Source organism: Buteo buteo, chromosome 5 (genome assembly GCF_964188355.1).
Source record: "Buteo buteo chromosome 5, bButBut1.hap1.1, whole genome shotgun sequence".
Taxonomy (NCBI): domain Eukaryota; kingdom Metazoa; phylum Chordata; class Aves; order Accipitriformes; family Accipitridae; genus Buteo; species Buteo buteo.
The window spans coordinates 31,861,334-31,881,834 of NC_134175.1; the positions used below are offsets into that span (position 1 = coordinate 31,861,334).

Below are 20,501 nucleotides of genomic sequence, written 5' to 3' on the forward strand. Positions count from 1 at the left end.
GCCCTCCCCGCCGCCCGCTCCCTCCTCCTGACACTGCCTCTCCCCTCCCCTGACATTACCCCTCCTCTTCCTCTGCCCTCCCCGCCGGCCCGCGCCGCCCTGTCAGCGCGCAGGTGCGCGGCCCGCGCCGCCGCCCCACAAAATGTCGCCGCCCGCCGGCCTCCCAACTTCTTGCCAGGACGGGGGACGCGGCAGCCGCGGGGCTGCGCGCCGCCTGCCGTCGCGGCCCCGACCGCCTGGGAAGGGCCCACCTGAGGAGGCCGGCGCTCCCCGACGGTAGCGGAGTCCTCTTTGTTACCGAGCCGCTCCTCCGCCGTGAGCGGCTGCCGCGAAGACGCCGCGCTGCCGCCGGTGCGGCCGGGCCGCCGGGGTCCCGCCGGGCCGAAGGCGGTGGCGGCTCCGGGGGCAGGGGCACCTGCGGGAGGGACGCGGGAGGCACCTCTGAGGCTTCAGGACGGCCGTTGCGCGCTCGCTGCCGTCGGCAGCCCCGCTGGAGGTGGCGGAGCTCCACCGGGCTTCGGCGGCAGCGTCTGGGCGGCCGCGGGCCCGGCGGGGTGTCCGGGGCAGCCGCAGCCCCGCGCCCCGAAGTGCCGGCGTGCCTCTGCACGCTCCCACCGGGAGGGAACGGAGCTGGATGTGAGTTACCGTAGCTTACGTACTGCTCAGCGGCTTTAAAGCTCGATAAATAGATTTTTAACTCTGTAATGGAAAACCTCAAAAGGAAAACAATCTGTCCCTAAACGAAAGTAACCTTTCGTCTGGCAGCAGCAACGCCCCAGGTCCCCCAGGCGGACGCCCCTCTGCTGGCTTTGCCACCGCGTTTCCTGTGGCTGTCCCTCTTCTGGTGACTTGGGCTGCGGCTCTTTGAGGGCAGGGAATATCGGGCAGGCGGTGCAGTATGTCTCCCCCCGGGATGCTAGGAAGGAAAACGTGAGAAAAGTACGTATGTCCGTTACTTTTCTCTCGAGGAGTGTGCCTTCCAGCGGGCAGGCAAAGTCCGTTTCCTTGCTTTCTGTCCCTGGTGGCGCTCAACAGCTTGACCACCGAGGAAAGTGCTGGGGAACCGCCCTGGGAGACCGCGCTTTCGCACACACCTCACCGTGGCAACGCGTGAGGTTGTCATAAAATGCATCGTGCTTATAATACGCGATAGTCAAAGCTAAGGGTCGTTAATTAAAAAAAGGGGGAAAGTCCCGCGGCATTTCATTCCCGCGGGTCCCCCTTTGCCCGGAAAGGGGCGGCGGCTCCGCCAGCGGCCGCCTCGCGCCGGAGGGGGGGGCGGGCAGGGGGCGGGGCGCGGCGACCCGTCGCTCGGCTGCGCTGTGCTGCGCGCGGCCCGGCGGCTGGCGGCCGGCTGGGGCGAGGGGCCGGGCGGCGCGGCGGAAGTGCGCGGCGGCGCTCGGATCGGATCGGACCGGACCCGCCCGGCCCGGCCGTCAGCCCGCCCCGGCGGGGCCGCGGTGAGTGGAGGCGGTGTCAAGGGGCGGCCGGTGGCGGGGGAGGCTGTGGAGGCGCCTGCGGATCAGCGGCTTCGCGGCCGCGGAGAGGGCCCCGTTGGGCGAGCGGCCGGCCTGCTTGGTGGAGGTCGCTGGGGCTCGGTTCCTGCTCCGCTTTGGGCTGGGCGCCTCTCTCGGCGGCGGCCGGGGCCTGTCGGTAGGAGCGGAGGCCCGGGCCGAGGCGGGCGCCGGTTACCGGCGGTGCGTGAGGAGAGAGGGGCTGCCGCGGTCCGGGAACGGCCTGGCGTTAGGCGGCGCCGCGCCGGTCTCCCGCCCGCGGTGCGCCGTCAGCTGGATCTCTGGAAACTGCTGCCTGAAAACACCTGGGAGATGCTGAGGAGTACAGTGGGATTTTAAGTACAAAATAATTTAAGATAATATGCAGTTTATTTATATTATTGTAACTGATTACACATTATTTTCCTCAGTTAAACTATAAACATGAAGAAATTAAAGCTTAAGGAACTGGAAAGCCGTCTGCAACAAGTCGATACTTTTGAAAGTCCAAAACTGCTCCTTGAACAGTATCCAACAAGACCTCATATCGCAGGTAGAGATTACCTGCGACACTGCTGTCTCTTACTAGTTCTTCATCAGCACTTTAAAATAAAAAGTTTCCACTGCATTATCTTCTTTGAAGCTTTTACACTAAAAGTAATTGAGAAATTGTATCCAGCTGGAATGTAATTAATTATTTCTTAATGATCTGTAACTTCTTTTCATTAGAAGTATGCTGTTAATGTACAATCCAAAAATCAAGTAAATTGGTTTAAACGGTAGTGTTGTGATAGAAACATCTTAATCTGTAAATGAGAAACCTGAAATGGGACTTATTTCATGACACACAAAAACCAGTAAAAGTGTATATACCAACACTCATCCATACCTTAATTATGATTTTTTCTAATATTTTACATCCTTTTATTGTTTTTCACCAAATTGGGGCATATTTTTCCCACAAACAATATTCAACAGCTCTATGTGTAGTCTCTCCACCAAAGATCTAGAGTTCTATAACTCATCAAGATGGTTTTGACTTGTTTTCACATATAAATGAAAAAGAGAATTACAGGCAGTGAGAACATCAGCTTAATTTTGCATGACAAGAAACCTTTAGTTAAGTGTTTTCTGAAGGCAGAAGTAGCTTTTCTTGATTAATCAGATGCAATAGTTGGTATTATTGACCTGTGGATTTTTTTTCCCCCCTCAGCATGTATGCTTTATACAATTCACAATACTTTTGATGATATTGAAAACAAAACAATCGCAGATTTAGGATGTGGTTGTGGCATGCTCAGCATTGGAAGTGCAATGTTAGGAGCAGGGTAAGTATTTAATACTAAGTTCTGCTTCTGTTTTTTTCTGGCATAGAAGAGTAGAAAAATAATTAAAATATAGCAATGCTGAACTAAATTAATTTTAGGTATCTAATCTGGTACATAATAAGGCTATTTACTATGTTTAGACAGTCAGTAACCATACAAATAGTGGAAGAGATGGACAGTTGCCATGAAATTGGAAGTCACAATGTTTGCTTTCCCCTGAAGCACCAAATGAACACATGAAGCTTCCTTCACAGACTTTACAAGGATATTTGAGAAAGGGCAAAGAGCTACTCACATTTTTATCAGCACTGAATGTGTAGTGCATGCTTGTTACATTTCCTAGATAAAACAAGTTGTATACACAGATCCCTTTCAAAACTTTACTATAGAATTTAAACACCATTTTAGTTTGCAGGAGGCTAATATGTAGCTTTTTTTTTTTTTAATAGATTGTGTGTGGGGTTTGACATAGATGCAGATGCACTGGAAATATTTAATAGCAATATTGAAGACTTTGAGCTTACGAACATCAACATGGTTCAGTGTGATGTCTGTTCTTTATCTGACAGCATGTTGGAGACTTTTGACACAGTTATTATGAACCCTCCCTTTGGTACCAAGCATAATAAAGGTTGGTAATTCCAAAAGTCAGTTAGAAATCATTAGGAATGAAATAGCAAGGGAAACACTTTTAATGAAAAAATTCCCTTCTTTATTACAATTACCTATTGTAATTACCTAGAGTTTTGTTCATCTGGAATCAGTTTCCTAAGTACAGATTAACTTCAGCATTGTGACTGACAATCGCTGGGTTTGAAATAAACAATTCTAGCTATTTTATATCATTTTTCTCTTTTACTAAAAGCAATTGGGTAAGTTTTGGAAATACTTTTCTGTATTTTAATGTATTCGGTACTGTTTCTCAAATAGCTATTACTCCAGAAAAATTGAAGTATGCAGCAGATCTGTAAATTCTCTAGTTTAAGCTTGCATTTAACAGTTCTAGTAATTTCATCATTCTTTTAGGAATGGATATGATTTTTCTGAAAACTGCTTTACAAATGGCGAAAACAGCTGTATATTCCCTTCACAAAACTTCAACACGGCAGGTAAGTCCTTCATTTTAGTAGGTCGCATTAACCATGCAATGAAATAGCTGGCATTTAATGATGTTGTCTGTAGCTTCACTGATTTGTTCACACCTTTATAGGGTACGAAGCTTGTTTTGGATAAATACTAATAATGTCAAATAACTGTGATCTCACATACATCAAGATAAGTATGTGATCTAATGTTTCAGCTTGAAAAACAAAGCACAGGAGACTTCTTAAATAACTACAGGGGTGTAGATGTTTATAAGACAGTGTAGAAACAAGCTTTTAAATTTACCTGTATCTGTTTAATATTGTAGCACATTCAAAAGAAAGCAGATGAATGGGAAGTGAAAATGGAAGTCATAGCAGGTAAGATTAATCTGTTGTTAAAGGAAAAAAAAAAAACCCAAACATTTTGTTGGGGCTAATATCTTTAACACTACTAGTCAGTTTTAACAGCCAGAGGTAAATTTAAGTGTGATTTAACACTGAAATGACACAGATCTTTTTTTAAGCAGCCTTTTTGGTGTTTTTTAATACCTTGCTACCTGGCTAGAATACAAGCAGGCACTTGCTAAAGCTCGCAGGGATACATATTCTGCGCAGAATTAGAATTGGATTTCTTCCTGGACTAGATTTTGCCTTCAAGCAGAAGTTACCTACCTTCCTGCTTCAAAAGGAGATTGTTGCTGAATAACAAAAGCAAAAGTGCAGGTCAGTTCTCACACAAAAAAGCATTCTGTTCTTAAAGCCACCTAAATATTTTTATGACAGTTGTTCCAAGTATCTTCCTGACTCTTAAATATAACCAGCTGGATGCTTTATACAGTCATACAACTTGAAACATAGAAGTTGCACAAGTGCTTGAAACACAACTGCATTTCAGCCATCCACTTACTGTCTGATGTGGTTGGCTTAAATGTTCAGTCATAATCTAGGCCAGAGGTCAAAACAGTTATCTAGTCAGGGGGCAACAGAGGTGGACAATAGGAGAAATAGAAGAATAGGGATGTAGGGTGCAAGTCAATTGACTAATAATCATTCTAGTCTAACAAGTATTATTTGTACTGTTCACAGAACTTAGATATGACCTACCAGCATCATACAAGTTCCATAAGAAGAAATCAGTAAGTATAAAATCTAACATAACTGAGAAAATGCTGTTTTGTACTAGGCAGATAAATAAATTCTACTTAAGAGAATTTTAAGTTTTAGGGCCATATGTACTGGGTGAGGAATGCTCACAGCACTTGATGCCATCGTGAACTTCTCTCAAGTGCCACTGCTGTTACTACATTTTGTAGTTGAACAAGGAAAAGAATCATTGTAATGCAAGTCAAAGCTATACACAAAGATTAAAGCCAGCACTGCAACTAGATGTGAAAAAGCCAAAGGTAGTCTCCTTGACTCAACTTTCCATAGTTATTTGCTTGATCCTATCTGCAACTGGAACTTAGACTGAATTAAGTAATGAAGGCCAGAGTAACTAGGATTTTACAGCTGTAGCATTATTTCAGCGTTCTATGCTCTGTACTGCAAATAGCTACAGCCAGTGAAATCTCTCATAGAACTGTCTTAGAGGGGGCAGGAGGAAGCTGTGCACTTCATCCTGCAATAGAAGATCTATTCAGGATACTAGAGTATGGAAGCTTAAGCCCACAGGCAAGTTCCTGGGTGCTGAATGCTGGCCTAGAAGACATGTATCTCGTTACCACAGGGGAAGTAGAGAGAATCCTGGAGTAGACCGACCAAGATTTGAAGACTTAAGTATGTTGAGTAGCAAAGACTAGAAGTTTCATTCAGCTGTACCTATTCTCTTGGTGACTTGAACTAAAATAATGGAAGCCTGTCCTTCAGCTTTGATATTTCACAGTTACAGCTTTATACTACATTAATATGCAGGCTTCAGTAGTAAGCAGTTTTAAGTTCTGAATTTATTGGCAGCTGCTATTTAACATGACCGCAAGATTACAAAGTCTGGAACCTTTTACATTTGAATGAAGTGCCAGAGAAGTTGAGAGGATCTGACAGTATAAACAAAACTATAAATATAAAAGTTTTGCAGGGTGGTAAGACTTAACATGCTTCTTAAACAACAAAAAAAGCTGTAACCCAACAAAATGAAACTTTCATCTCATTGTAGGTTGACATTGAAGTGGATTTCATTAGATTTTCTGCCAAGAAACTCCTGAACTGAGGCATGTCTTTAAAACCTATTGAAAATGGAACAATAAAAAAAATTTTTTTTTAAATTGTAGTATTACTGATCTCCATCTCCATTTTCTGTTTTCAGTTGTTTTGGTGCAGGCTGTTCTTTTTCCATTTCCTCTAGTGGTCTCTTCTTGGGACTTGCTGGTTCTGCAAGATCGAATACGTAGTCATTTATGGTAAAGGAAAGCATTTCAGTATTACATGAAATCTTCTGAAAAAAACAAACCCTTCCTACCATGTAAATTCAATGATGAGTCCTAGTTTATCCACAGCCACTGCTGTGCTAGAGGGTTTACTTATTACTGTGACTTAAAGCTTTTAGATGTTCTAAAATGGAAACTTTGAAGAGCTTCTTCCCTGTATAACTTCACAGTAGGAAGGCAGATAAGAAGATGAAGGAATACAATCTAACAAGAGTAGGTTTCATTGGGTTTTCTTTAAGCAGGTGCCATATCTAATGAACAGAAACTTAGCTCTTCATCTTCTCCAAGCTAAATACCAATATGCAGAACTATGAAGTCTTCTCATATCCTCAAGGAAAAAAAAAAATCACCACTTGAGACTGGGTCTGTACAGTTGCGTAATGTTGCTGACAACCACCTTCTTTCAACACAGAATGCTTTGAACAGCCCTGCAGTACAGCCTCAGCTATCTAGTAATTGTTTTAATAAGCTTTTTGGACAGTTCTGGAAGGAATCAAGCGCAAGACATTTAAAGTTACTTTACTGATACTGACAAGAGGACAGAAATACTACAATGAGGGCCAAATCTGAAACACTTGTAAGAAACATGAGTACTTCTCCAGAAAGTAGCTCCATGTACTAAAGAAGCTATATCCAGTGCACAAAATAACATACCTGTTTTGGTATCATCTTCACCACCTTCTTCTTCATTCTCAAACTTTATTTTCTTGCCCTGAAACTGTACTTTTCCTTTGTGTGCACCTTGAGGTATCTTTCCCCCTCTTCCTTTTCCTTTAATTTTGCGTCCTGTGGGGAGATGTCAGGAACTTTGTATCATTTGTCTTTTAACTGGCAAACTCAAAAGAATGCTTTACAATTAGTCAGTGTTCAGTACATAGTCACTATTCACAGTTACTTTCACACAATGCCACTTCTAGGACATTATAATGTTTAAGCCAATAAAAGGAGGACCTTTTGTTTTCTGTTTCAGCAGTTCTTGCTGATCTTCCAGTATTTTTTTCAGAGCTTCTTTCTCTGCATCTCCTTCTAGCACTTCCCATGTAACATCCTTGCTCCGAAGTTGTAAGTTTCCATTATTTGCTGCTTTGGCTTTTTCCAGAGCTTCTTTTGCAATATCCTTAAAGAGGATAATTCCCTTAAAAAGAAGAGTGGCATCTGCATTTGAATCTTATTGCAAAAACATTCAGCTAGAATGATGAACAATGTATGCTGTTAGGTACCTCAGTAAGTTCATTACTCTTGCATGATGTAAAATATGCCTAGACTGAAGCAAAACCCTCAGGTTGTCCTAACAAACAGTCTCAGTCTCAATTTTGACCTTATCAACTGAGAAGGCTGGAACCTTTTATCTGTTCTTTTGAAAGAATTTAAGGGGATAATTTAATTCTCTAGATAGTCTGCAATTCCACAAGACAAATAATTTCTTATTTGTTTACATATGAGAACAAGCATTTAATCATTCAGTTTCAAAATCTAATACAGATATCTTAACTCCTTGTCTTAAGATTCTACTGACCTCCTTCGCACCTCTGACAAAGTGTATCCATTTGATTTCTCCGTGATCAGAAAATACATCGTGGAGATCTTCTCTGCATGTTTGATCATCTAGATCACCAGAAAACTTCAAAAGACATCCTGTTTTTTCTTCCAGAGACTTCTAAATGAGATTAACAAAAACCCACATTTTTGTTGAAGAGTCAAGCTTGAATATTAATTTTTTTCCCCTCAATCCTAAGACTATTAAAACATGATAGTGATTAAGTCACCCCCCCCTTAGCTCCATCAGTAATCCAAGCATTCTTGCTACATAGCTTATTTATGCTGATGCCCAAGTCTTGCATGGTGTGTCCTGCTCCTTTTTTTTTCTTCCCCCTTTTTAAAATTTTCTTTGCTTACTATGATACATCTTTGTGGAACTTAGGACTCCTTTCCCATAAGAGAGTTACACTCTTTAAATTCTACAAAACAGTTTTCTGAAGGCTGACACCTCAGGTTGAAAACCTATCTAATACTGATTAAATCCTTACTGGATCCTTTAAATACCACAGAAAAATGATCATCTCAATGGTGCATTTAGGATCACTTCTGAACAGGTAAACATGCCTAATAATTTAAATTCAGGATATGATCCTTTAAACAATATTAGTCTCTTGAAAATAAGATTAAATGCCATGACAAAACAAAGTCTTACTGCAGGTTAGTTAGCAAAGCTGAAGTGATTTTCCAGAAAGTGCTCTATATTATAGAATTTCAGACTCTGAATATCCCGCGTTAGGTTTACAAAATGTAGCTGCAGGAGCATGTTTGTTATGTGTGGATTGAAAATCCATGCAAAAGCAAGCATTGCATAGTTTTCAGGTATAGAGATTTAAGAAACCCATACCATTTCAGCATCTGCTGCTTGTTTCTGTTTTTCTTCTTTTTCCCTGTAGAAAAGTTAAATTAGTTAAGAGTTGGTTCAAGTGTGGTCAGGTGAGCAAAACCAGGCACTTCAATTGATAATGACTTACTGTTTAGCTCTTGCTTTGGCTTCTACTTTGTTTTGTCTCCTTTCTTCATTCTTCTTTGTACAATACTCCTCCCTTCAACAGAACATAAGCTAAGTTAATACCACTTAAAGAATTCCATTATAATTACTTTTTAAGACAGCAGTAGCCAAGAAACAGTTGAGATGCTAGTGTTGTGGTTTAACCCCAGCCAGTAACTAAGCGCTACGCAGCCGCTCACTCACTCCCGCCCCATTCAGTGGGATGGGGGACAGAGTTGGGAAGAAAAAAAAAAAAAGAAAAAAGTAAAACTTGTGTTGAGATAAGAACAGTTTAATAAAACAGAAAGGAATAAACTAATAACAATAATAAAACGACAGTAACAATAAAAGATTGGAATATACAAAACAAGCGATGCACAGTGCAATTGCTCACCATTCGCTGACCGATGCCCAGTTAGTCCCTGAGCAGTGATTCCCCCCACCCCCCCCCACCCCCAGTTTATATACTGGGCATGACGTCACATGGTATGGAATCCCCCTTTGGCCAGTTTGGCTCAGCTGTCCTGGCTGTGTCCCCTCCCAACTTCTTGTGCCCCTCCAGCCCGGGCATGAGAAGCAGAAAAATCCTTGACTTAGTCTAAACACTACTTAGCAACAACTGAAAACATCAGTGTGTTATCAACATTCTTCTCATATTGAACCCAAAACATAACACTATACCAGCTACTAGAATGAAAATTAACTCTATCCCAGCTGAAACCAGGACAGCTAGCCTCCAAAAGGTACAGCTATCAATACTTGTACAACAGTGTAGAAACTTACACTTCTCAGTTCAAGCCAGGTTCTTGTCTAAATCCACCCTTGACCATTATTAGTTCATACATCAGTTAAGTGGACTTACTTGAAAAGTACTATCAGGTCTGTGTCTTTGTACTTCTGGTTTGGGATCTCTGTGAACTTCTTAGCAGATTCAACACTATCAAAAACTGCAAATATTGAGCCCTGTTAAATGGTGAGAGACATTCAGTGTTACGTAACTGAACAAAATGTTGTCCGGGGGGGATCCCTGGCCCAGGTCTAACTGTTCATCACAAGAGCTACCTTAAATGTTCTCTGCAATGTTCTCCTCATTTGAATGTTTTCAACTGGACCTTTATCCTCAAGCCATTCTTTGATATCATCAAGAGTTGCATCTAGTGGAAAGCCTTTCTGCAAGACAGCAACAAGCTTCAATTATATGCAACAGACACTTAGTCAGAAATGATACCCTATCTAGTATGAGTTAATTCAAGCTTTACTTAGATGGTTTTCAATCAAAGTCATGTAGAACAGCACAGTGCAAAGGAAGAAGTTTACTTACAACATATACAGATCTGTTTTTAATTGCAGCCTTATACTGGTCATTTAATTCAGGAAGGGGTTTGTTTGGAGATCTTCTGATTTTAGTTTTGTCTTCATTTATTTCCATTAGACCAGTCTTGGATTTTCTTAGCGCTTCTACAATAACACTAAAATCTTTTGAAAGGCGACTTAACCTATGGAGTAAACAGACACAGGTTATTACAAATATACAGGCAAAGCTGAAGCCAGATGTTAAAACAGCAATAGAAGTTGTACATGCAGACCAGGGATATTTGGCTCCAAAAAGAGATAAGTAGCTGAAAGTTACCCTTCCATCCAGACTAGTTGTACTTTGTTTTACCTGTTGAATTTGATCATTACTTCTAAAGGCACCCAGCCATCATCTAGTTTGATCTGTTCCTTTAGGAACTTGTCTCTTGGTAGATTGTGATTGCCAAAATAGTACTGCAAAAAAGAAGGGGGAGGGAGGAGAAGAGAGAGATTGTCTTTGAATGTTCAGTCTTAAAAGCTCATTTTCATCTGACAACTTACTGCAGTGGATCGAGACATACCAAAATTCAATAATCTGAACAATTAGAAATTCTGAAATTATTACTTCCTGCTTTAACATGGTACTTTCCCAAAAGTTAGCTGCAACACATAAGCTGTAAAAAACCCAGTGCTTCATCCAGTGGGACTAATGAGGCACAGGTAGACTGCAGTTTTGTTTGAGAGGCACTAATCTTATTCTGTTAACATCATTATTCATCAACCTGATCAAGCTCTGCAGAGTCAAAAGTCAAATTAATCACCAAGGGAATTCAGGTTTTCGTCCTCATTCTAAGGAAGGCATATGCAAGAATATTGTATTTGCCACACTGAGAGATCATACACAGACTAGAGTTTCTAGGTGTCATTCAAGAAGATACTCTAAGATAAAAAAATTGTTTTCATTTTAATTTACTATGTCCTCATTTTGATCATGTCCAGCATGGTAAGACAATTCAGTACAAGACAGACAAGTGAATCAGATTCTTTTGCTTGCTAGCTGTCATCTAACTAGGGACAAATACTTGAAGCCATAGGATAAGCTGGAGTGTTTCCACCAATATCATTGTGCTTCAAAAAGTCAGTGCAAGTTTTAGAACAATACCTTTCCCTCTAGTATACCTCAGACTCACATTATCACAAGTCTAGCTTTGACAACTATTTTTCCTCAATCTCGGGGGGGGGGTTGGGGGTGTGTTTTTTAATAAATAATGACTACAGCTCCATATCCTAATGGAGATACACGTGCAGCTGTATTTTTGTCCTTCAGGAAAATGGTTTTGTTCTAGATATCATTTTAAGTGATGTGCTTAGTTTTCCATTGTAGTGTAACCCTCCAAGCCTCTAGAGTGAGAAATAGTTAATGTAAAGCAGGCACATAAGTTTAGTTGTAATTTGTAGCAATAAATTACAAAGCAGTAAATCATAATAGGAAGTTATGCAACATGCTAGTATTTTGACCAGCACAGATGCCCAAGTAGGAGGATTTTTTTCACAAAAAACCCTAAGTCATATAGAATTAAAATGTATCTTCCTATCTGTATAGATAGAATAACCCCAGTGAACATAGTAATAAATTGTTTAATGATACATTCACTTGCTCTAGCACCTAAAATGCAAGCAAGTGTTTTAAAATGGTGATCTTACAGGCAACTCTAGACAAGTATAACTTCCAACTTGTGACTACAATTATGAGTTATCTTGAAGTATTAAATACCTGTCATAGACCTGGGACAGACATTTTTTTAAAGAGCTGAAGATTCAAGTCTAACTCCCTATGAAGTTAATTTCCCACTTGCCAAATCCCTACCAATGAATGTCTCCAAAACTACATCTCAGTCCAGATCCAAACTATAAATTGAACTTACCTCAATTTGCTGACAGATTTTGCTTTCCAAAATAGACATGTTTTCACCATCTCCATTTTCAGCCATTTTCACCAGCTGTGTTGAAGAGAATATAAAGCAAAGGCACTAAGCATTGCACAGTACTTTCTACAGACTTATATTCATATAATGTTGCACTTCACTGCAGCCTCATCTAAACAAGATAACAGACAAGTTTTTTAGCCATGTTTATGCTTGTGAGCCAACTTTAAACATGACTGCAGAACTCCAAGGGGAAACTATGAAACAAATGGAAAACAGTAAAATACCGTGGTTGTTACTGCATTTGGCATTCTACATTCAAGGTAAGTAAAAAAATGCTGGCACTTTACAGCAGTATTTATTTACCTTTTTCTAGGCATAGATCCTCAGCTCATACCTCACAGCAACAAACCTGAGAGACAACATTTGTTCTTTAAGTCAAATCCAACCTCTCGTCACTAGGCAAAACATCAGTAACAAAAATTGTTTAATATTCCTAAATAGGTATAATTAGAAACTTTCCTGAAGTTTCTGCATCCTAATTAATCTTTGGAAGTTCAAGAAACTTACTGGAGGAAGGAATGGAAGTATGTGCATTTACTGATACATCCTAAAGGTGTCTAGTTCTCTCCTTTACAAACTTGTCTTCACTGCAGTTCTGCGTGAATGCTGAATTAAGCATCTTTGATAACAGGCAAGATATTTTAACTTGAAAGTAACTTCTTCCCTTAATTGGCATTAAGCATATAATCCCAATACATCAGATATAGTCACAACATGCACTAGAAGGTTGGTAAGAAAGCAGCTACTGGCCAGAAAGTTAATTAGCATCAGAAAATGTCTATCTAGTTGCTCTTAAGATAAGGATAAAGTGTGAAGAGTAATCCTTGAGGAAAAATGCAGCTTTATAAAGCTGTCGGAAATCAGGTTGAATTCAGTTTTGAACTACAAAGCACAGATTTCTTCTTTCTCCCTTTGGGCACTATCACACTTGTTAAATCCAGCTACAGAAGATGAAGCAGTTTCATGGCCCTCAGTTACCCCAGTTCACAGATCAGTGATCATTAAGACTACTGGTGAAGATGGGTTTGCACTCATGCCTTGCATGGTTTATTGGGAGATTTAAGCATACACATTCTGCTCTTCTGCCACTTGCAAGACAGTAACATCTTTCAGAGCATCAAGATGACTGACAACACAGAAGCAGGGAAAACTCCCCTGAGACTCCCTTGTCACAGGAAATTATGTTCTTGATCAGAACACCTGCCTAGCAGCCCCATCTTCTTATTTTAGTAGTTTAATTCACCGATCATTGTTCAGCCTACTGCAGTCTGCAGTATTCCCATTTCCTCCTCTTCCTGATCTGGAGGCTACATTGCATCCTTTGACTTGCTTGTAGGTCTTTTTAATCTAGGCACTTACAGCCTTAAAATTTGCATCCCGGTCTCCACTACTGGACTTCTACCTGTACCTAACATTGTAACACTCTTTAAAGCATGATTTCAGCAAGTGTTAGTTGACAGCTATGCTCAGAGTGTGATTCATTTGTCTATAAAGCACTTTACAAAAATCCAGGCCATAGTACACAAACTAACAGTTGCAGTTACTTTAGAGGTGTCTCACATTAGCCACCCTGACTACAGGAAACTTAGTTCACCACCACATTTAGGTGCTGGCACTATCTCAACACTCCCTTGTTATGTTGTCCCCAACATTTGACTTGTGAGAGAAACCAGCATTCTATTTTACATTATACCTAATTTGGTGTAATTTAATGGCAGTCTACGGAGTAGTTTCAGCTTTTTCCATTGGATCAATTGACCACACTCCTTATGCGCTACCGTAACACCTGATCCAACAGAAAGTTAACCCCCACTGAAGAAAAGGAAGAAAGTTCCATTTGGTAAATTATCACTGACTTGATTCTGCTTGTAGAAAACACTAGTGATGGAGCTGTTAGGGCAGGGAGCACAAGAGGAGGGAAAAAAAAAAAATCAGAAAAACCTTTCTGTGGCAGCAAGCAGTTGTAGTGGGTTAGATTTGACATCAAATTATATTCTCAGGGTCAAAAAAAAAGTACTGAATGGCAGCTATATAAATCTTCACATTCCCAAACCTTAATTTGGTGATTTAACTCACATTGCAAAGTCTCTTCTCCAGGTGTGGCAGATTTTTTTAAGCACTAGGCAACATATTTAAATGAACCATTTTCTTATGGGTGCTTTTCACAGTACAGCTCAGTGTTTAAGACGTACTAATTTACTAAAAGATGTGAAAAATTTTGCTCTCTTGCATATTCTGAGGAAAAATATTAATTTGGATTTTAGTCATGTATCCCGTTTTAAGAAAAACACATTAACAATATGTTCTGGAACTCTAGAACAGAGACAATCTGCTGGTGCACACTGAAATACAGATTGAGCTGGATAGAGGAGTCTTCCCCCACCACCTTCCATTTGGTCAGCCGATCTCAAGTACACTCTTAAGAGTGGAGACAGCTGCTTTGTACTCTTCTGTGGTGTGAAATACAGACCAACCTCCAAGTAGGCTGTATCTTCTTGCTCCTTTGGTGGTCTTTGCTGTTTTACCTGTCTTACTGAATGGTGCATGGAATTCTTGGAGCAAGTTTTCCCTTAATACAAGTTGTTGTTAAAATAAAACCTGGCACCTTTTGGCTGCATACTGCCAAATCACCAGCAATTACCCAGTTAATGAGGTGAGGGTTACACAGAGGCAACCTGAGATAGTATAGGTACAAGAGAATCCGTTCATAAAGCTGTTGACTTTGCTTTGGTTTTGCCATTCAGAGAGAAGCCCCCCTCCATCTGTCCAGGGTAGCTCAGCTCTTCTAGCCTTGCCAAAAACCCCACCAGTCTGAAATATGCAGGACAGCCTTCTTTTTACTGCTGGATACCCAAGAAGCCATTAAGAAATGCCAAGGTAATAGTGCTGTGAAGCATAATGGCAGAACATACGCTTTTGTCTTCACCTAGCTTCCACCACCTAAACTCTTTCAGCCTTGTTACATCCTTGAATACCCTTTCTTGCACTTCCCCAGCTCTCACAGTGCACTGCTCTCCCAGTTTGCCTGCCTCTGGGTACCAAAATACCCAGAACCAGCAACTCACTCTCCACATAATAAGGCTCAGCTCCACTGCTAAGAAGAGAAGAAGAACAAAGTCCATTTCCTTAGCAGTATTTTCAAGGTAAAAACCAAACCGTACAGAAGTGTAAAACAACACAAGACCTGGGCCAAGTCCTTTAGATTAAGTCTTACACCTGGAAAAGTTTTTCTAAAAAGCACCTGTTCAGCTGCAAGTAACAATAAACTGAAGGCAAGACTAAGACTCAGGCTTGCTATATGTGGAATTCAGTTCAGACACTGATCGAGCTCTAACCTACTTAGAACAAAAGCAGAAGCAGCCTTCGAATTTAAAAGAAACTCTAGTCTTGCTGCACATGCTCACTTCAGATTCTTTAGCTCAGTCATTTGGCACAAGCTAGTCTTCTGGATCCAACTTCCAGATCAATGGCTTTCAGATGCTGTGCAGCAACGAGGACTGATAAAAAGCTAGCTCCCCTGAAGAACAATCACAGTCTGAACAGCATGCAAAACCCTACATAAGATTTTATTGTAAGTGCTTTCTTAGTAGACCACACTGGCTTGTTCCTTCTGTGTGCCAACAGTCTGTATCAGTACCACTCAAAACGAAAAAAAGTTAAAATAATGCATATAGGCATGAGATTTAAATTACAAATGGAAAATAACAGTTGAGCCCTTTAACTAGGACAATTTGATCCCATGCTATATTAGCCAGATCATCCCAAAAGAACTCTCAAGTGGATTTTCATCTTACCAGTCATTTACTGTCAAGGTCTGGACAAAGCTGAGTTGCAGGCTAACTGCTTTTACCATTACTGTACTAGAGCAAAAGGCTTTATTTAAAAAAAGTTTCCCCAGTAGAGTTACATGGAAGGCTTATTCTCGCAATGTGTTGTTCAGGAACCCGTATGTAAGGTCTGAGCCTCCTGACCAGGTTCTTGCATCAAAATACAGCTTTTTATTCAAGGTAAGGATTAACTGCCACCATTCATCACAGCTGATACTTTCGCCGTTGGTTTTTGAGTAGAATCAGTGCAATATAAGGAAGGAAATTCCTATCAGGAGAATTTAAAGGATAGAAATGTCGGCTCCTCAGCCCTGCGTCTACGCTAGGAGACCACCAGTTTGTTCCAAGACGCTTTGGTACTACCGCAGCGACAACGCAGCCCTCCTCGGACAACCTCAAGCCCCGTGGCCGAGGTTCCCGCCCTGCGGACACCTCAGCCCGGCTGCAGCCCGAGCGCTGCCCTCGGCCCGCCCGGCGCTCGGGGCTGCTCCCCCCGGGCCGGGGCCGGGGCCCCTCGCCCGCCGCAGGGGCAGGAGGAGGCGGGGGCGCACGTGGCTGGAGCGGCACCGGCCGCGCGGGACGCACCGCGCGGCCCTCAACGTCCAGGGGCGTACCGCACGCGCCCAAGCACCGCCGGCCGCGCTTCCGGGAAGTAACCACGGCGGCGCCGGCACCGGCGCTAGCCAAGGTGCGGCGACAGCTCGCCCTGCCTCCGCCGGCCACGGCTGGGCCCCGCACCGCGCTTCTGCCCGAGCCGGCAGAAAAGCAGCAGCACTCGCTCCCCCGCTCCGGGGGCTCCTCCCTCCTTGCCTCCCTCCCGGCCCGGCGCCGCTCCCCCGCTGGGCCCCGCCACCCGCGCTGGAGCCGGCCCTACCCCGGCACGGCCCGCCGCTCCTCAGAGGAACGGGACCGGACCGGGCTTGGCCTGGCCTGGCGGAGCGCACCGCGCCCGAGCAGCGCCGTCCCCCCCCCCGTGCAGCCGCCCGGCGCGGGGGCGCGAGACCGCCCCGAGCACAAACCTGCCGCAGCTCCGGGAGCCAGCCCGCTCGCACGCGGCCCCGCTCCGCCGCTTTAAAGGCCGCAGTCGGCGCCGCGCGGCCCAGCAACCCCCGCCCCGCCCCTCACGTGGACGCCGCTTCCGGGGCGGGGCGGGCGGCAGCCGAGGGCGGGGCTCCCTCCACGCCCGCCCCCCCCTCCCCCGGGGGAGCGGGCTGGCGCTCGTGCGTCGCACCGGGGAACGCCCCGGCAGCGGTGGGAGGGGCTGGCGCGGCGGCGCGCGCATCAGTCGGGGACAGCGGTCCGCAGCGAAAGCAGCTTAACAGCTCCTGTTTGTACACCGACGGTGTATTTGCATTTATTGACTATTACAGACGTTCACAGAAGTACCGTAGACGCGTTGTAGACATCTGCAGCGCTACGGACGCGGGGATCACACAAGTAAAACTTCTGATAGCGGGCACTGACTTAACAAGTCACTCGCCTTCTGCAGTCGGTACTTCTCTAGTTTACAAGTGAAACAGCAAAACGTCTGCCGTAACACAGGCCCGACAGCACAACACCTCAGTGCTCACATTCAAATACTACTACTAAAACCGTACCACACGGACGGCTGAAAGATCCCCTGCTCGGAGCTTTCTGCCTCCCGCAGGATGCGCAGGCACGGACCAGAAGCCGGAATCCCTATTCCTCTCACTGAACCCACGCTCCTGCCTGTGCTCAAGACCCAATTGCTACACACCTACTTGGGATGTGCTACGGCCATGAGCTAATTTAAAAGGGCATTGTAGGTTATTGTAAAAAATAGCACCAGTTAAAATTTAACCGCGAGTCTGAGCTTCTACAACCCATTTATTCTAAATACCTCTACAAATTCAGAAACCTCTAAAAAACTTAGGACTTCATGTGAAGCCCTAGGTGGTAATCCCACTGACTTCATTTTTGCCAGATCAGCACATACTCTCCTAGCCTGTGAGAACTAAAGGCTTTTTTTCACTTGGCAGTCACGCTGAGGCCGAGGAGCAGCGTACTGCTCAGCCGCAGGGTGCCCAGAGGGAGAAAGTGGACTCCGGCTTCCAGTGCCTGTGCTCCAGCCCTGAAGAGCGCTGCCTTTCACCATGATTAAGCACCTAGTTTAGAAGCAGGAGACAGGCGGACACTGCGAGGCTTTGTGAGTCCTTGCCTTGTTCTTACATCCTTTCACTGACTTACGACTGTCAGTGACAGGATACCCAACAGAATGAACCGTAGGGCCAGCCACAAGCAGCCGTTCTATGCTGCTGTTTTTGACAAACATGAAGGTTCACAGGTACATATTTTGCACTGAAAAATTACATACACACGTTGAGTTCACTGCGGTTCCATTCAATACAAAGATCACCTTCATGTTGTTGTGATGTTGTCCTTTCAAATCTCCACCTGCCTTTGAACAATTCTCAGCTGTGGAGATTTCCAGGAGAAACAAATTCACTTTAGTTCTTTTGCCCACCTGCCCGGCCCACGCATTTCAAACAGCGTCAGAGTTCAATTCCCCACACCTCTTTACAGTTTAGAGTCTTTAAACAAATTACATTGGATCCTTAAATAGCTCTCAGTGGGATGGATAATGAAGCAAAACACTGAACCCACGCACATATGAGCTTCTGACGTAGTAAGGTGACATACAAAGACATCAAAATGAGAACTATATATACACCACAGAACTTCACATCAAAGCTCAGAGTTGAGTGCCGCGTGCTACTGGCAGTCAATTGCAAGTGCGAAATAGCATAAAAATGTGAAAGAACAAAAAAATGTTGAAAATGCTTATGATCAAGAAAAAGAAATATTATAAACTCAGGACTTACCTGCTTGGAAAGCTCGTTTGATCAGATCTGATAAATCCAATAAAACCAAAATTTCATTGTAGGTGTCAGTGCTGGTGTAGGAAGTTCCCGCCACACCCTATGGCAGCCCTGTGTTGTCCCTGCCTTCCATACCCATGCCTAACAGCTGTTTCTGCGGTGATTTTATAAGCCAGACTGGGGAACCGATCTGGGCTAAAAGAGCCTCTCAGCTCCCCGAGGCACTTCTTTATTTGGATCACCGCTATCAGACCACACGGCCCCACAGCAGCTGAAGCGGGACTGGGTGAGGGGCAGCAAAGGCAGGAGCAGGAATGCTCCTCATAGCTACCTCCTCGGCACGGGGAAGGCTTTGCCATCTTGTACTTTCCACACAACTCGTGCTTCCTTTCAGTCTCTCTCTTGCCCCTCTACCCTGCCACCAATTTTCATAAAACCTGAAAAAAATATGTGTAAGGCCTATACCTCCCTGTAGAACATGGCTGAACCCAGACAAGCTAGTCCAGCATTAGAGGGGAGCTTACACATGCACAGAAAGACAACACAGTTGCACCTTGCTCCCTCAGGGAACCAGGCTAATCACAAGCCCCACATTACACTATCTATACTAGTTATGAGGAGAAAACAAATCCTAAGAAGTCACTGCCATAATGATTCAATCAAATGCATTTGTATTACTACCTACGTGGCAGGATGCAGGACAAGGACTGGTGAGAAGGCTGGGCATGGCAGGGTCAAAACACCAGCTATTTAAATGCTACATATGGATTCCGCTTTTCTGCCGGCGCTGGCACTGCCATGCTGCGCTGGGAGCCTGCTACAGAAGTCTCCCAGTGAAGACGTGACAAAATGATGACCTTCCTGCCCATCTCAGGTTGCTTTCTAGACAGAATTTGAAGATCTCGTATTACATTTTGAGAGAAATAATAACTAAATGCAGTGGACTACTTTGCATTCAATTTCTCCATGCATAACATATTTTGACAAGTTTCTTCAGTTGTCGCCTTTGCTCAAGTCACAGTTTAGCACTTTTAGAAAAGACCGAATGGTATTAAACAAAATAGAGAAGCTTGTATCTCGGGTGGATGTTAGTGACTTTCCAGTATCTCTCATTTCCACCTGCCATTCCACAAAGACACATATCTTAAATTTGATTTAAAAAAAATAGTTACAATGGTAAGGCTTTTCTCTGCGGGGAAAAAAAAAAAAATCACCAATACCTGTGCATCAGCCAAAGAGCCCATTGCAAAGCCATGCAGTGTCTTTTTTTATTTCCCACAGGCCCTGCCAGTGTGAGGACAGCAAAGTGAGCACTTTCCTCAAACTGTCTTGTACTGCAGAGCACTGTTCTCCTTCTGGAAAACTAGTGCATGCTTTCAGCTTGTGCTCTGGGGCTACTGCATGACATTTCTTCCCTCATTCCCAGCCTGTGCTCTTCTCCGCTCTGGCATGTGAAGATAGAATTACAGGCATACTATAACTGCCATGATTTCTGGATGAGATAATCTAGTTATCCAAGTGATATTGCTCTATATGCACCACACACTTAGCTTGTAGCAATGAACCATTTCTGTAGTTACCTTTGGAGTATCAAAGATTTCATCTTAAGCCCAGTGGTCCATAGAAATGCAGAACATTTTGTTTGGTTTTACTCACCTTAGCACCCAGTGATGAATGAACAAATCTGTTTTTCACAG

At 43.5% G+C, this 20,501-nt stretch overlaps 2 protein-coding genes across 8 annotated transcripts; one reads left to right on the forward strand and one right to left on the reverse strand.

Moving 5' to 3' along the window:
- The first annotated feature begins 98 nt into the window (after positions 1–98).
- METTL5 (methyltransferase 5, N6-adenosine) lies at positions 99–8,706 on the forward strand. Of its 5 annotated transcripts, none has more exons than XM_075028497.1 (8): positions 99–276; positions 1,925–2,046; positions 2,707–2,821; positions 3,271–3,452; positions 3,848–3,930; positions 4,233–4,284; positions 4,993–5,042; positions 7,835–8,699. In XM_075028497.1, exons 2-8 carry the CDS (start codon positions 1,938–1,940, stop codon positions 7,889–7,891), a joined length of 648 nt encoding a protein of 215 aa, XP_074884598.1. In that variant the 5' UTR covers positions 99–276; positions 1,925–1,937; the 3' UTR covers positions 7,892–8,699. The 5 variants fall into 5 exon arrangements, with proteins under 5 accessions (XP_074884598.1, XP_074884597.1, XP_074884600.1 ...); XM_075028496.1 differs by lacking the exon at positions 99–276 and adding an exon at positions 283–636; XM_075028499.1 differs by lacking the exon at positions 99–276 and adding an exon at positions 1,285–1,460 and having other exon boundaries at positions 3,391–3,452; positions 7,835–8,706.
- On the reverse strand, positions 5,828–19,740 carry SSB (small RNA binding exonuclease protection factor La). 3 transcript variants are annotated; one of them, XM_075028483.1, is made up of 12 exons: positions 18,808–19,740; positions 12,075–12,149; positions 10,520–10,623; positions 10,178–10,352; positions 9,919–10,026; positions 9,719–9,819; positions 8,840–8,911; positions 8,713–8,755; positions 7,846–7,986; positions 7,281–7,464; positions 6,984–7,115; positions 5,828–6,273 (listed from the first exon to the last, which is right to left on the reverse strand). In XM_075028483.1, the coding sequence occupies exons 2-12, from the start codon at positions 12,138–12,140 to the stop codon at positions 6,176–6,178; spliced, it is 1,224 nt and encodes a 407-aa protein (XP_074884584.1). In that variant the 5' UTR covers positions 12,141–12,149; positions 18,808–19,740; the 3' UTR covers positions 5,828–6,175. The 3 variants fall into 3 exon arrangements, with proteins under 3 accessions (XP_074884584.1, XP_074884583.1, XP_074884585.1); XM_075028482.1 differs by lacking the exon at positions 18,808–19,740 and adding an exon at positions 16,984–17,116; XM_075028484.1 differs by lacking the exon at positions 18,808–19,740 and adding an exon at positions 12,441–12,486.
- Between the last annotated feature and the right edge of the window lie 761 nt (positions 19,741–20,501).